Source organism: Manacus vitellinus, unplaced genomic scaffold (genome assembly GCF_001715985.3).
Source record: "Manacus vitellinus isolate BGI_N305 unplaced genomic scaffold, ASM171598v3 scaffold_30_pilon, whole genome shotgun sequence".
In the NCBI taxonomy this organism is placed as follows: Eukaryota; Metazoa; Chordata; class Aves; order Passeriformes; family Pipridae; genus Manacus; species Manacus vitellinus.
In genome coordinates this window covers 985,308-1,001,408 of record NW_021940291.1, presented here as the reverse complement: position 1 = coordinate 1,001,408, position 16,101 = coordinate 985,308, and the positions used below count along the sequence as shown (strand labels likewise).

At 42.5% G+C, this 16,101-nt stretch overlaps 1 protein-coding gene across 26 annotated transcripts in view; it reads right to left on the bottom strand.

Moving 5' to 3' along the window:
• Nucleotides 1-641: 641 nt before the first annotated feature.
• The window catches only part of TNNT3 (troponin T3, fast skeletal type), a 31,381-nt gene continuing 15,921 nt past the window's right edge, over nt 642-16,101 (bottom strand). For 8 of the 26 annotated variants that reach the window (XM_018075983.2, XM_018075988.2, XM_018075984.2 and 5 more), the window contains 11 exons: nt 16,061-16,072; nt 10,247-10,265; nt 9,392-9,437; nt 8,475-8,591; nt 8,058-8,135; nt 7,689-7,802; nt 7,376-7,485; nt 6,440-6,530; nt 5,847-5,887; nt 3,537-3,577; nt 642-1,035 (listed from right to left, as the gene is read on the bottom strand). In XM_018075983.2, coding sequence (XP_017931472.1) covers nt 776-1,035; nt 3,537-3,577; nt 5,847-5,887; nt 6,440-6,530; nt 7,376-7,485; nt 7,689-7,802; nt 8,058-8,135; nt 8,475-8,591; nt 9,392-9,437; nt 10,247-10,265; nt 16,061-16,072 — 929 coding nt within the window. In that variant the 3' untranslated portion in view covers nt 642-775. Of the gene's footprint in view, nt 1,036-3,536; nt 3,578-5,846; nt 5,888-6,439; nt 6,531-7,375; nt 7,486-7,688; nt 7,803-8,057; nt 8,136-8,474; nt 8,592-9,391; nt 9,438-10,246; nt 10,266-14,440; nt 14,462-14,849; nt 14,862-16,060; nt 16,073-16,101 lie in introns of all 26 variants that reach the window. The other 18 variants (XM_018075982.2, XM_018075987.2, XM_018075992.2 and 15 more) reach the window with 7 other exon arrangements.

The following is a 16,101-nucleotide window of genomic DNA, read 5'->3' as shown; positions in this document are numbered from 1 at the left end:
TGATGTACATGTAGGCACCAGAAACAGGCTGAAGAACCATGGGGGAGAACCACCACCCCTAGTGGACTTCCCTCCAGAAGGGTATTTCAAGGGTTGGCAAAGGCAAGAGGCCCTACAGAATAGCTCGCATCTCAAATTTGGTAACAATCATTTGTGTTTTGACATCTACATTGAATTAACCAAGTAATTCACACTTCAGTATTGGGCTTTAATATTGTATGCAGGTTAATGGCCCAAATAAATATTCTAATATAATATTCAAATGTGTCATACTCTATTTTGCACTGTGATTCATCTGCATCTATGGAGAGGTATGTGCTGAAAACTATCACTTCTAGACATTTTGCCCTTTATTCCCAGTTCTCTGATTTACTTATTCACTCAAACTTTCAAGTCAATTTCAACAACATTTGGCACCCAGATCATGAGCTCGCCCGGAAGAGTCGGGTTTTGGTATCTGCCTGTATGATGGCTGTAAAACAGGACCCTAGTCCTGGATCTCTGTTGAAGATACTGAGCCTCATTCTCAGTTGTAAAGCCAGAACAAATGATATTAAATAAGGATTTGGACCAACTCCAAAATCCTTGAAAAATGGGATGGTGGTAGATAAAATATGAAACGCCACTCCAGAGGGCTGTCATTGGAGTAGGTACTGGTTGTGCTTTATTTACAAAATCCAGAGATTTGTACACAGCAATCTACAGGAGAGCATAGGGCTGGTATGAGGAGGATAAAGGGACATGTTCAGCAGGAATTGAAAATGCCAGCAAGGAGTCATCTCAGTTCCACAGGGAACCTGCTTCCCCTTGAGGAAGCCACCAGACCCCTCCAGGAAGAAAGAGAAGAAAAGCAGCAGCAATAGCCAATCCAGGCTGATGCGATTTTTGTTATCATTGAGGCGTGAGAACACAAGTGATCGGTGAAGGAAGAAAGAGGAGACCAGCAAGGTTTCAGCACACCACTAAAGGCCATCCTGCCTGGTTCTTTACTTCCAGCGCCCGCCAACCTTGCCCTTGGCTCCTGCCTTCTTGCTGCTACAATACAAAAAGAAAGAAAAACATGTCAGTATGATGGAAGTGGTGGGGCTCTGTAGCCACTCTGCATTTCTGACTATTAGATTAGGTTTGAGCTGCTTTCACTTCTAACAGGTTAGGCACACCCGTCATAGACCACATCCTAAGAAAAATATTGTAAATACTGTGGAAAGAGATTCCCCCTGGGGGTCTAAGTGAAAGACCAGGATGTGCATGCCTGAAAGAGGTGGATCCTTCCAGATTTCCTGCATTATCAGGGCAGAAATCCAGGTGGTCTCCAAACTAAATGACAGGCCTGTCCAACCACAGACTTGATGTTTTTCTGAATGCAAATCTGCTATGATCTGGATTTTAGGATTTAGAGCTCTTTTTGGAAAAATTTCCTCAGTATCAAAAAGCTCTGATCAAATTCCCCAGATGCTCTAATCATCTAGTAGTAGAGGCAAAAAGCTGAGCACTAATTTAAATACAACTAAGAACTGCTCTGCTTTAGCAAAGGCAGAGCGGCTTCTCATTTATATCATGAAAGCAAGAGCCTCCAAAGAAATCCAACCAACTTTTTAGGCCTCCTCTCAAATCAGTATCCCTGTCTTGCTCATGGTGTGTGGGAGCAGTCCAGCTAAACTCCCCACTCAAAGCACCTGAGGCAAACCCTCTCCAAGAGTATCTTCTTGCACACAGAAGGGCAATCCTACATGCAAGCCACTTACCTTCTGACTGAGAAGCAGACACACCTGGAGTCAGCATGGGGCTAGGTGTGAAGTTAGTTGAGTTAGATTCCGCACTAGTTCCCGTTAGGAGCACCATGGTTTATGGGGCTTGGCACACCCCCAAACCTTTTCATCTTACACACACACTGATGAGGCTGCTTCTTGAACCAAAGCACATGCAAACTGGGGGCAGCTCTTTGACACAGAAGAGCATGGGGTTGGGGGCCAAGCACAAGGTGGTGGGGCCTTGCTACCAACAGGGAGGCCTTCTTCAGAACCACTGGTTACTCAAGGAGCAGAGAAACATGGGGATGTCACATCTGGGGAGATTTTTGTTGTGCTGCCCCATGGATTGGTTCAAGAGCACCAGCCATATTTATCGAAGGATGTAGCACAGTGACAGAGACATACACATGTGTATACTTTACCTTTTGACCAAGATAGGCTTGGTCTAGTTGAAAAAATTTACCTTTAATGTGAGAGAGAGCATGCTTTTTCTGCTTATGTTAAATTAATCTCAATGTCCCTTTTGCCGGTCTTTCTGAAGGTTCAAAATCCAGTTTAGTAACTGCATAACTCCTCAAACAAAGGCAGAGTCCTTTTATCTCCACAAGCACCTGTGATGTTTGATGTTATGCCTAACCTTTAGACTGTGCTTAAGGAGCCTTAATAACATCTGAAGCAAAAGACTCACTTAATCCTTGTATAACATGTTAGCAGGCAATGCTTTGGAATGATGGTGTCTAGTCTGGATAGAAATTTAAGCACACAGAAATCTCATGAGCTGTGGACTTCTCAGTGCACCCTTTTCAAATGATGTCCTGAGAGAGTATCATGTCCTTTGGGGGAGCAGGCATGCAGTAGCCTGTTGTGGGTGGTGTGGTAGTGCCTCTCAAGAGCAGCAATGTCCAGCCAAACCAGGGCATCCCTCTGCAGCTGCACATTCTGCTGAGATTTATCAGCCTACAGCTCTGTACAGAAAATACCACGAGAAGGTCAAGCATTACATTTGGCATCCACAGACAACCAAGCCCCCAGTGTTCCATTTATCTGTTAAAGCAGGGTGCCTTGGGGAAGTGGGAAGGTAGTGTCTGGTCACTCCTATCATTCAAAGATGTCACCAAAGACCACTGCTTCATTCCTGGCATGACTTTGCTAAGATACAGAAGCACAGAGAAGATCAAATCCCACCACTGGAGAGCTCTCCTCTTTTGCTTCCCTGCAGTTACTTCTATGTGGTTGTCAGTTTTCTATGTCCTAGCCCCCAGGCTTTGTCTACACCTGGTCTCTCATAAGTTCATTAAAAATACCTAGAATAGTTAAAGATATAAAGCTCAAAAAAGTCTAGTGAAATAGCCTTGTAGTGAAGGAAAGTGGGAGAGAGATGATGAGTGAAAAGAACTCACTACAGTAATCCCATGATGTTAGTCTTGTTACACACCATTCCTTGTAATCTTAGCAACCACTTGTTTACCCTTTGTAAACCAGGGTTGTATTCCCTCAAGTATTCAAAGCACCTTGGTCAGGTGTTTGAAAAACCCAACAATAAGCAGATGACAATTTTGAAGTCAGGGTGTGAAGAAACATGTGGGTTTTTTTCTTGTTAGGTGTTACATTCACTTCAGTTTCCCCTTCATTTTCTCAATGTGAGGCAGGATGGAAGTCGCCCTTCCATCCCTAGCCTCATTCCATTGCAACAAGAAAATGTCGGTGTTGAGGCTGAAGTGACTAATTTGAACACTGAGAAGATATCCCCAATCCAGGAGCTAGGAAGGGGATATAAGTACTTACTGCTTCTGGGCCTGATCAATCCGGTTCCTGAGGGTGACAATCTGCAAACAACATATATGACCAGCGTTTTTAGAGATCAAGAAACATTTTTCCCCCAAGGAGAGGGGAGTTTTACCTGCTGAAGTGCTGGAATCAGGTGCCTATAGTAGGAATAAATACTTCCTTTGAAATAAAAGCTCACCCACAGTTGAAGGAAAGAAATGTTTCTTCTTGGCAATAAATCTGCAAGTCAGCTTCACACATCAAGGGAAAGAGGAGCTAGAATTTTTAACCCTTACTAGAAGAGTTTTACATATTCAAACTAATATCCTATGAACTCACATGTCAAACTGTAAGCGAATGAACCAGAATGAGTTCTGCCCAGCTGGAAATGGATGCCTCCATCATCTGCATGTGGTGACCTCACCTCCTCACTTTTCCCTTAATCCTACGCATTAGGAGGTGTGTAAGCTCAAAGAGCTTCCATGGTCTTTGGATGAGGACCTCAAGAATGGAAGATGGGTGTCACATTCTGCTGGAGTATCTTTGCTGGGCTGGCAGAGCAGGAGGCTCGGAGCTTGCAGCAGTCACCACCTTCCCAGCCATTCATCTGATAAGAGATGACTTTTAAAGGGGCTGAAGAAAATATTCAAGGGGAGTCTCAGGAACAAGAGAGGAGAGGGTTGAAGTGGGGGCTGTGAAGACCTTCCCAAGCTCTGTTGATGACTGCAAGCCTTCAGAGTGTCTGTCGTACCAGATGAAGCATCTCTGTTTAGCTGTGAGTAAACTGCATATTTCAACCTGATGCATGGGAAACCAAACACCTATCTTGCACAGGATGAGTACCTTACGGCCTGACTTAGCATCTCAGTCCTGGTTGGTAGGCCTAGACTTGCTACTGAAATCCTGAGACTCTTCCAGCTCAGGTACTGGAAAAGCCCACAAAAAGACTAGGGTGTGATAGAGAGCCCTTTTTTGCCCCTTCACCCTCTCATTTGGAACTGAGTCAGAGTTCTACTTCTTTTCCCTGAATTGGAAAAATGCCTTTGCCAAGATGTACACTTTGCATCTGCTTTTGGTGCAATTTTAAGTTCTGCACTGACTCTGCAGGTCCAAGAACTAGTGACCCAAAATCTGAATATTTGAAGTCGCACTTGACATTCCCCACATGCAAAAGAAGAAAAAGAAAAGTCATACATTCAGGTTGTCCCAACAGCTGGTATTTCCTGGCTCATGTCTTTCCATGGCAAACAGAAAAAAAATAAGAGACTGAAACATTACCAAGAACACAATGAAGGACAGATCAACAGATCACCTGCTTTTGTACTTACTCGTGGAAGTTTTATTATCTGCCTCAGCAGTTTAATTTTTTTTTTTTGCAACCAGGTATTTTTCCTGAGTGTGGAGGAGAACCAGTTGTCTTCAGTTTGACTCAAAAGACTCAAGACTTACCTTCAGCGATAACCTTGTGATTGTGACTATAACACTCACTCTCCAATGAAGCACCAAAGAGCAACAGACACTAAAGAATGGCTCCATTTCTGTGTGTCCCAGTTCCTTCCTTTGTCTCTCCCTTTTGCATCCTTGCTTGTGTTTCCTTCATTCTCTTTGCTATTTTCACTTACCTTTCTCCTCAATTTTTTCTTGCTATCATCTTCCCTTTGTTCTTTCAACTTTCTTCTCCCATCTTAGCTGTGCATTTTCCTTCTGCTTTCCTCATTCTTTGTATTTTTTGTTATTTTCATCAGTGGGCACCTCTCTCTTTGTTTATGCAGAGGTTTCATTACCAGATCATGTACCCATCCCCTGGCACTGCCTTATTTCCTGTTTTTCCACACCCACTTGACCTGTTATCCTTAAGCTAGCCCTCTCCAATACTTTGGAACTGGATAACCATGTGCCACAAGGTAAAGAGGCTTTCTAAACCCTATACTCTTCTTTTTTGTGAAGTCCAAGCTATTACACAGGTATCCCTAAGCTTTCTTGCGTGTATCCCAGGTGCATCAGGGTGACACCCCATGCACACAATACCAGAGGTTTGGATAGGGAATTATTTTAGAGGTGCATTGGGTTCCATGCTCACTTCTTCAGCCACATCCCTGTTGGACTCTTGACTCTTTTCTAAATTACCACTTTATATCTTCTCAAAAAATGGAAAGGGAGAGAAAAAGGAAGTGAATGGAGAGACACCAGATCCAGTTTCTCTTTTCTCTCTGCACTTGGAGCCAAGTGCCAGTTCCCATCTGGCACCTGGCCTCTGACCATGCGGCAGGCTCATGCATTTGGTAGCCTTTGCTGCTGCTGTTACACAGGCAAGTTCATTGTACTTACAACTTGGAAAGCTCCTCCAGCCTGCAACGCATTGTTAAAATCTAAGAGAGATTGAGATAGTTACATTGGTGTTGCTCACTCCCTGTCAGCATGTGTCTGTGTGATTGGAAATTAAAAGGAGAGCGAGACAGAGAGAGATCCGGTAGGATTTCTCAGCCACTGAAACCTGAAGTGGGTGAGTGCAGCCCTATCCAGTGACTTTGTGAAGGAAACATGTCCACTTCCTGTTACCGTATGACACTTCAGTCAGATGCTCCTGTCTGGAGACAGTTTTCAGTGACTCCAGAGAGCTCAGCCCACAGGTATTCTGTCTGGGATGGAATAAAACTCACAACGTTCAACGTTGAAATCAAGGATGGATGTAAAAATACTACTTTGCAATGGAGATTAATGAATTGAGAGTTACTGAATTTTCAGGCCACAGTTACTTATAGATAAACAAGAATGAATCAAATGTGTTTCAGCAGAGGGCAGGGAGTCTATTTTCCATTGGGAGACCCAAATGATGTCACAACATGGCTTTTGCCAGAGGAGTTACAGAGATTTTTACATTTTGGACCCAGTGCCATTAGCAAAATGGTCTCTCAACTCACCTCATATTTTTTCCTCTTGATCTGCTCTGTAAAGTCATATTTTTCAGTCTCCAGCTGATATAACCAGTCCCATAGCTCCTTGGCCTTGTCCCTGTGTGTTTATGGGAAAAGGAAGATGGGAGAAACATGACATAAGATATTTTCCATGGTTTTCACATCACTAGTAACCAGGCTTTTTACAGTTTATTTAATGCAGTTCACACATCTTTCTGTAAACCCTTTCTGTTCTCTGAAAGCTACTCACCATTTTCAAAGCCACATTTTCCCGCCTTCTCACCTGCAAAGTTTTTAGACTTGCAGTCTTGCATGTGTCACACATTAGCATAATTCCCCTAATTTTCCCCCTAACTCTTACTGAAAGATAAGACTCCAGTGGAATCAGACCAGAAGGAAGCAGAAGGAAGGTTACTCAGATTAAGTAGAGCAGCTGCCATTGTGCAATCTTATCTGTGTCAGGGCTGAGGTGAGCCAACTTCATCTTTCAATCATGTGTAAACTCCAACATGTGCAGTCCAGACTATCATCTGATGGCTGCTCTGCACAGAATACTCAGATTCCAAACCTCCAGCCTTCATAGAGATCCATATTCATACCTTAGCAGCTTTAACTCACCCCTGGGAATGTTACATATACCATTCTGTAGGCTTGTTCAACTAATCTCAAAGCTAGTCCTGTAAATGACCAATCCTAACTAGCAGGAGAAACTAACTGAGCTATGCCAGGACCATGGCTAGATGGCTATCAATCCATTTCAACACTTCCTTACATCCTCATTTCCCCTCCATTCTCCACATCAAAGAAGGGCACAACTTCACCATGTCCTGTGATGAATTTCAGGGAAGACCCCCTCCTCTTCCTGATTTGGTCACTAGAGAAGACTCCAGTAAGACCAAAGTTGTGTGGATTACATTCAGTAAATTAGGATAAGCTTGTTACCTCAGCTTGTCTTCACTAAGGTGGTCAATGTTCAAGGGCTTGCGCCTCTCTGCCAGGATCTTCTTCTTTGTCTCTCTAGCTGTCTGCTTCTTTCCTCTCTTCTGATCAGCCTGTTTTCAGAATATTAATTAACATCAGACTGCAGAAATTAAGCCTGAATGAAACCATTTCAGCGACAGAGCATGTAAGACAAGCTGCTGGGGATCCAAAAGAAGAAAAGTTGGGCTGTTTTCTCAATTCTAATAAAGCCTGTTTCCAGCCAACCCCATGATTTAACGTTTTTATGTTTCATCCATTGATACATGATTTTTACCTTAGCCAGATAACTGCTGTAATTTGCACCCATGGAGGACAGAGCCTTCTTCTTCTTCAGATCATCCTCAGCTTTTCTCTTGGCATCTTCTTCCTCTCTCCGTGCCTTTTCCTCCTGTGGAGTGCAACACACAGAGCAGATTACTCTAGGGGATTCTCCCAGCTTCCCCAGCAACCAGCGTCACTGCGGGGAATGTGATCAGAGAAATATATTGATGAGAATTGGCAACTCCTGTTTTCTGCCCTTGTTTTAAAGAGGGTGGTCATTTCATCTTTGGACTGAGACAGGCAGAACCTGCAGTTTTTCCTGTCTCTAGAGATCTCCTCCAATTTGATGTTGGGGCAAGGAGAGGGAAGCAAAGACACTTACCGCAAGCCTTGCCTGACGCTCCTTCTCCTTCTCAGCCCGGATTCTCTGTTGCTCTGCTCTTTCAGCTCTGCGCTTCTCCTGCAAGAAACAGTGGCAGAGGCATTGGATCATCACTGTGGCTTTGTCTGCCTCCACTATTACACACCACTGCCAAGAGCTTAGTTTCGTAAAGAGTGAGCCACCTTCTCCCTTGCTAGAACATGCAAAAGGGTCTCATGTACAATTCCCAGATATAAAAAAAGAGGTTGAGAGGGGACTGATGTGGGAAAAGGCCATTAAATGGTGACTTGAGCAGTCACTTCTGTATATGGCAGTGCAGCTTTCAGTCAAGGTCTGTCAGTGGACTAATGGATTGAGCTTCTCATCTACAGATGATCTCTCAATCTAGTACAGGGAAATGGCAGTTCAAGGACTCACAATTCTCTCCTTGAGGGCAACAAGCTCTTCCTCTTCCTTTCTCCTGGCTTCAAAGTGGCTGTCAATCAAGGCCTGCAGTTCAATCAGATCTTTGTTCTGCCTTTTCTTTTGGATGTCCTAGAAGAGCAGGAAAATGCATTAAGCCAATATTGCTCCAGGAATATGCCCTGGACATTCCCAGCACCCTGCATATACACAGAGAAACAAAAGCAGAAAGTGTCTGTAGATATCCATGGATATCTATAGGATTATCTTAAAAGGCTGTTGGTGCAATCAATGACTCATTCCAGGTGACAGTCAGAAGCCCAGAAGGGTAAAGAATCCAAATCTCCCATTCCCCTATACCGTATTTTATCCTTGCTTTGCTTACATACCTATCTTTGCATATACTTAGCTTCCTCCTCTTTGCTTTGGAATATGAATCTTACTTAGAAAATATTCCTGCATTTTGGGCAAAGCAAATATTTCTGTGGAGGTTTTCAACACCAGAACTTCTTCAATTTTCTATCAACTTTCTAGGAAGGTATTTGGATCTCTCTTTTTTTATTGTAATTTTAGCTAGTTTTTCTCAGCAATAGCTGAAGGCCTGCAACTTTCAAACCATTTACAAGGATGGGACAAGGGATCTGAGATCTCCTAAAGCATTTGCTTTTTCCTTCTTATATTGGCTTCAACTATTCAAGGTGGAAAAAAAAGAAATACATTATTTTAGCTGAGTCACATTATCAGTGAATGCATCCAGACAGCTTCAGGGAGCAGAGAGCAGCCTTTTACTGAAAACAAGTGGCAAAGCAACCATACTTTGGGGTCCTTGCCTTTATCCTCAGCAGCATCCAGTACAGAAGGAGTTATGTGGGTTTGCACACATGTGTATGAATTGGGTACAGACAAACCCCGCCAGTCTCAGGAATACTTACATCAAAATCTACTTTCTCACCCTCTGGTATTTTAGGAGCAGTTAGTCTGCAGAGAGTCGAACACAAAACAAAAAGAAAATAAAAGAAAAAGGAAGGATTTTCATCTTAAAGAACAGGCAGCTTTTTAAGTAGCATGTCCTGACCTCACCAGACCTGCCCTCAGAAACAATGCTGATAAGTAGGAGTGTTGGTGGAGATACAGAGGGGTGAAACAGCAAATCAATGGCAAACTACTCCAGGATAGTACTAAGGAGCACTGTCCTTCCTGGAAGGCCATGCAGGTCAGGTGCTACACCCAAAAACCCTTTACACTTCCAAAGCCTATGGTCATTCCCTACCACATGGAAAGATGTTGGTCTGTGAGGCCGTCTGCACAGTGCTGCACACTCCGTTCTGGGCAGCCGGCAGAGCGGGAAGGGAGGGTGCTGGGGCCCAGACCCAGAAGGTTTATAGGAAGCTTTAGTTAAGCTTAACTCAGCCCAGCCCAACATTTGCCACCCTTCCTACTGTCAGCAATCCTGGAGGGACAGGTAGTTTCCCAGCCGTGGCCTCTCAGAGAGGATTTACTCTTGAGTTGCCTGTATTTTGGGGTACTGTGAGAACACTGTATCTCAGACAGTTCACAAGCTGTCTGATTATACAAGGAACTGGTCTTAAGATCCAGACCAGTAATTGCTGCTAAGGCATCCTCTGAAAGAATCAGACATCCTGGAAAGGCATGCAGGAACAGATGGATGTTGCATGAGGGAGAGCTGGATAAAGGCTTCAAGTGGCCATTTGCCTAATAGACAATCTAAGAGCTTCTGCTAGACCAGAAAAATGATCCCAGGGTTCTGAAACTCCCTGCTTACTTACTTTATTCTGGGCTTCTCCTCTGTATTTGGAAGGATGGAGCAAAACAGGAAGGGAAAAAGAGGGAGAAAGTTAAAACAACAGAGATCACGCCAGCTGCTAAAGTAAAAGGAGGGAAGGGAAATATGATCTTAGGGGAAACATCCCAGAGAAACTGGTTAAATCTCAAGCACTTCCAAAAGAAATACACACACTCACACACCCCTTTTGCTAGGAGTGAATCTGTTTTTACCCTTGAAACAGAATTTGGCAGAAAAGAATCAAGAGACTGTATAAAAGTCTCAAATATAGCATCTGGAAAGCAATGGTTTTGTGTAAATGCAAAATTACTTTCCTCAAACCATCCTAACCAAAGCTCTAAGGAGGATAGCTGGGCTGGAGGATAGAAGAAAATGTTGCCTTTTTCAATCGGCACTTCTTTTGCTAAAGGCAACCTGAATTCACAGTAATCTCAGTGATAACTAGGCTTTACCAGTTTAGTTCAAATTCCTCACTTGGAGGCCAGGACGGAAAAATCTTTATGACACACATTTTCTCCAGGTTCATTGGCTTCCAAGACAGCTTAAGGCACATGTCCCTGAGATACCTTGGTGCCACGGGAAGATGCTTATTCTTCTGCACTGTGTGGTGCTCCTCAAACCCAGCTTGTAAAGGCCTCTCTTAGCAAGCATCCTCTCCTGCTGAGGTACATGCAAAATTCCCATGGGCATCAATGGGAATGATCTTTTCATCTCCAGGAGAGGCATAATGCCCTGATAGGCAGGCTAACCCATTACAGAGACTATCACCTTGGGTCCTCTGGCTGTCAGAATTGTTCCCTTGCAACAAGTGACCTTTCCCTGGCTCTCAGAAATGTGCTGGTCTTATGAGTTACTTGCTTAATATTTGTGCTTGTGATCAGCTCCCATCCCTGCTCTGCTTTTTAAACTTTAGTTATTAACTCCAGCGTAATGCCAGCAAGTTCAGCACTGTTATTCTCACAAACAGAAGTAAATTAAACCTATGTGTTTTTTCTGGCTCATTCTCTCAGAGACCTAGGTTGACTTTCATAACCACACACTATATTCGAACTTTCAGGGATGCTGATGGATTCTGCAGTACAAGACTCTCCCTGTGTTGGCTCAGTGGGAGGAACTGAGGAAAAAAAGCTCACAGCCTATTGAATCTGATTTAAAAAAAAAAAAAACTAACCAGATTTGTAAAGTAAAAGTAAAAACAGCCTCCTCAGGAGTGGGTACATGAGGCCTGTTATCAATATCATACTACAGAAAGATATTACATTGTTTCAAATGCTTATTTGCATTTTGAGACTGATGGAGGAAATATGGAATAGCAAATGGAACAGAGTAGAATAAAATAAAATGAAACATTGGGGTGTCCTGCACAGGGCCAGCAGTTGGACTCAGTGATGCTAATGGATCCCTTCCAACTCAGTATATTCTACAATTCTATGACTGTAAGAGGAAAAAATAGCAAAAATCTTACACTGGAAAATATTTAGTGGAGGAAATCAGTTGTCAGATTGTTGGATAATAAAAATTTGAGAGAGTGGTTGGAAATGGATTACTGAGATAATTAAAGGAAAATACATGAGAGATGCGTAAAAGAGATCAAAAATCAACCTTTCCTTTCTCTAACCCTTTCCCATTTAAATTTCATTAATGACATTTTGGGGGGGTAGACTTTTCTCATTTACTGCAAGAACTCCGCCTACCAAAACATATCTCAGCTGAGGCCTCTAGATGCCAGAGCGAAGCTAATAAAATAAACAGCAAGTAATTTGAAAAGTATTTTAGGCCGCTCTACTATAAAGGAAGTCACAAATTGCTCCTGAAGAAAAATACCATTAGCATGCTTCTGTATTTCTCCAGTTATATTTTTAATTGTTTTGCTTCTCAAATAGCCAGTGAGCTTCTTAACACATTAGTTAAATTGCCTTTTACCTGGAGAGAGGAAAAGTAATCATGATTAACCAGTCTATCAGGGATGTTATTTACACAGGATTCCCTTCCTTCTTGACACACACAGAGAATTTTCATCACCATTCCTGTTTAGCTTAAAGCTGCCAGTCAGTAACACTTCAAAGAGAAGGGGGGGGGAAAGCAGACAGGAAATGACTGGTTTTGTTTGTTGACCTTGGTTGCCAGGATCAACACCTGTCTGCCAAAAACTGTGAAACTGGTTTCAGCTCCCACCGAATCAGCACTTTAAGCTTCATTAAACCAACAATTGTAAAAATAAAAAGAAAAATTAAGGTTAGCTGTTCTTGAAATAAGAATTCTAGTTAGAATACCTAAAGGTACCTCCAGAAAACCAGAAAAGGGGATGTTTTATTAAAAAGCAAACAGTAATAAATCTGTCCTTTGCAATGCATGACCCAGCATTGATCCATACTGTATGCACCAAAAGCAGCCCAGGGATGGGATTTTTTTGAAATGCCCCTTCTTTCAAGAGTCAAGGAACTGGGCCAAAATTTGTTGACAAGCAGGAATTGCCATAGCAAATTCCTGTTCCTATGGTGGATTTTGACATTCTGGTCATTCTGACTATGAACCATGGGGCTGAGACAAAATCCCCACATACAACCCTGCCAAAAGAAGGCAAGAGACACTGGAAATCCAAGTTCACTGCCCTGGTGATTAGAGAATCTCTGAGTTTCTGGTTTCCAAAAGGCTAGCAGAGGGAGGGGACACACCACCATAAATACCACCCCGCTTTCTTCTTCCCAATCTATGAGATATTCACACGTGCTCCCCTTCTCTGGGAATCCCTCTGAACTGTCTTTACTTCACTCAGAAACCCCTTAACACCCTCCCTTAATTCCACTTCTCAGAAGCAGCATATCTAACTCACACTGTGTCCTTGGGAAAAAAAGAAAATCAATATGCTATTAAAAATAAAAGGAAAGAATGAAAAAAAGAAGGATAAAGAGGGACTCAGGAAGGTCCTCAGGGTATTTCCCTAAATTAGAAAAAAAGCCTGAAAAGCAAGCAAGAAAATTAAAACAAATGAACAAAAAAAAATACAAAAGCAAAACAAAACAAAACAAAACAAGGTAGCACAGAAAATTCAGAGTGTTTTCAAGTGATGTTGGGTTTTGTCTTTCAAAGCAGGTGGCTGGGTGTTCTAGGGGCTGGGACAATCAGAACAGAACTGACTTCAAAGGCCTCTAAAACTCTGTGACAGTCTTTCTATACATTTAAACTGTCCAAGTGGGGGGCTAAGTTATCTTGCCCACATACAAGAGCAAAACATTTAGATTTGGTCCTTTAACATGTGTACTCCAGCGCCCACTCAGCCAAGTATTACAACCAGACTATCTTAAGCCCATGGCCTGCCCCACCCGTCTGAATAAATTAATCCACATTTGATGTTTGGCACAATTTTAAATGTGTGGCTTGGGCAGAAGTTTAAATTTCTGTAGATTCAGACCTGGAGCCCATGATCTGCTCAGGCTGAGTGAGGATGGCATGTCTGTGCAGGGCTCAGCTCCATTTTCAAGTATGCCATATGATCTAAGAGATGCTTTCGTAATTTTTTGGGGATGAAGAAGTTTTGCTGATGAGAGCTATAACACAACAGGTTCCAGCTAAAAGACAACTCCAGAGCAAGCTTCTGGAGTTTGATTTTCATCATCTACTATCCTGAGGAGGATGTAGAAGTTTCTCAATACACTAGTTACCCCCCAAGGGTGATTGGATCTGCACAGTGAGCGATTCTTTGCGGCAGAGATGTTTTGGCCCAGTTCCTGAGTTTAAATTCAAGTGAGGAACAAAAACAGACACAGAAAAGAAAGTGAGATGTTAGGAAGATGACTTTGTTGTCCTAAGACAACACTAAGCTACCATCATTGTATTCGCCTTCTTCAGCAGCTGTAGGTTGAAGGATAAAAGAAAAAGAGAAGAAGCACAGTAGTCAATTCACAACCAGCACTGTTCTGAGAGCAACTGTCCCCACTCCCTTCCTGCTATGCTGGGAACCTTAGACCCTCTGGAGATTGAACAAGAAGAAAAAAACACCTTTTTGGTGACCTGATTTGGCAAACATACGGCCCTTTTCTCCATGTTCATCCAAATCCATCCAGAAGGATCATTTCCCTCCCCTACTCTCTTTGCTCTTGAACGAGTTCAGTGTTTTTAGCACTGTTTCCCCAGCACTGAAAGAGAAGAAGGTTGAGTCTGTAGGCACATCACATACCTTCCTCAGGAGCTTCCTCTGCTGTTGTCATGGTGCAAGCAGTGATGGAAAGACAGGAAATAGAAAAAAAAAAAAAAACAGAACAGATATTTAAAGCTCTTGGAATCCTGAGAAAGAGACCAGGGAATGCATGAAGGGGGGAAAAAATAAAGGAATTAGTGAATTAAGGGAGAGAGAAAAGGTATCTGGAGAGACTGTCAGGAGTTAAAGATGCTGTAATGTTAAAGTAGTAGTAAGCATGGAGGTTAAAGGAGAAGAGGGCTGCAAATAATCATTGTGGTTAATATTTGTTTCTCTTGTTTTGTTCTCTTCTACCAGCCCAGGACTCCTGTTCTCTCTCTCTCAGACACACACATACGAACTTTCGTGTTGCAACTAGATGGAGTAAACCAGAAGTCGTGTCACATACCTGGCTCATGAACTTCAGGTGTGAAGTGTCATGGAACAAGTTGCGATGGAAAGCAAGAGAATGAGAACGAGAAACCTGTTATTTCACACACCAAAAGAGCTTTTGAGCCAAAGGGGAGGAGGGGCAGAGAGGAAAAGGGGAGCCAAGAACCAAGTTAAGAAGTAAACCTGAGGTAAAATAATAACATTTGAAATAACATATAAACAGAAGACACAAGTCAGGAAAAGTGAAAGAGGCAAATTTGTGATAATAGTGCAGTGCTTAAAAAACACTTCTAAGCATAATATAACATAAAGCACAACCTGACAGCACAGTGTACCAAGGTTTACCTTGATTTGAAATATGCACATGAACATAGTCATCACTTTCAAGGTGCTATTGGATTCACCTTTTACTGCAGCAGTATTTCAGCCATTGGAAATAAATACAGTGTGGTTCAGAAACCTGCTGAAATGCCTGCCATAACTCATCATCAACGTTCAGCTAACCTCCAAAGGAGATCAGTTCCCTTCTTGATCTATGGCTCAGGCCATTTTCTTCCTTGAGGAAAACTTTGATGTCTATATAAATGTACTGCTGTTCTTCACATCCATTTGCAATGCAGAATTACAAATGGATTACTTCATAGGAAGAAAACGTTCATTAAAAGTCTGTGCAGGCCTACATGTCATTCTTCTGGGATTTGACAAAACAAGAATAGATCAGCAACGTGAGTTTGCAGGGCAGATTTTGCTTTTCAGTCATACACACAAACCACTGAATATTTTGCAAAGCAGGCATAAAAATAACACAAAATCTCAGAGCATTTATATTTTCTGTGTACAGTCAATGGGCCAAATTCTGCCCCAAGATTTGAAATAAATCCTTCCCTATAGGAAGAAACATTCATTCTCATATCACAGTGCAGAACCTAACCCATGCCACAAGGACAGTTTTTGCTGAGCTACTCTTTCACAAGCATACATGTGTTCACCTAGTTTTTAGTAAAATTTTCGTGCAATGGGTAAGTTTCCTCCTCCTTGGTGCTGATTACGCTTTACTGAGAAAAAATATTTTAAACTAAAATAGAACCACCCCAAAGGCATGCAAGTTACAATCGATCATTAACTAATAGGTTGTTATCCCCTGTCACCTTGTATTCACACCACCATCATTCACACACACCATCCCAGCAGACAGACACTGGGGAGTTTAGAAGTTAAATCACATACCTGGAGGGGGGGCTTCATTTAGTAGGAAGTGTCAGGGGAAA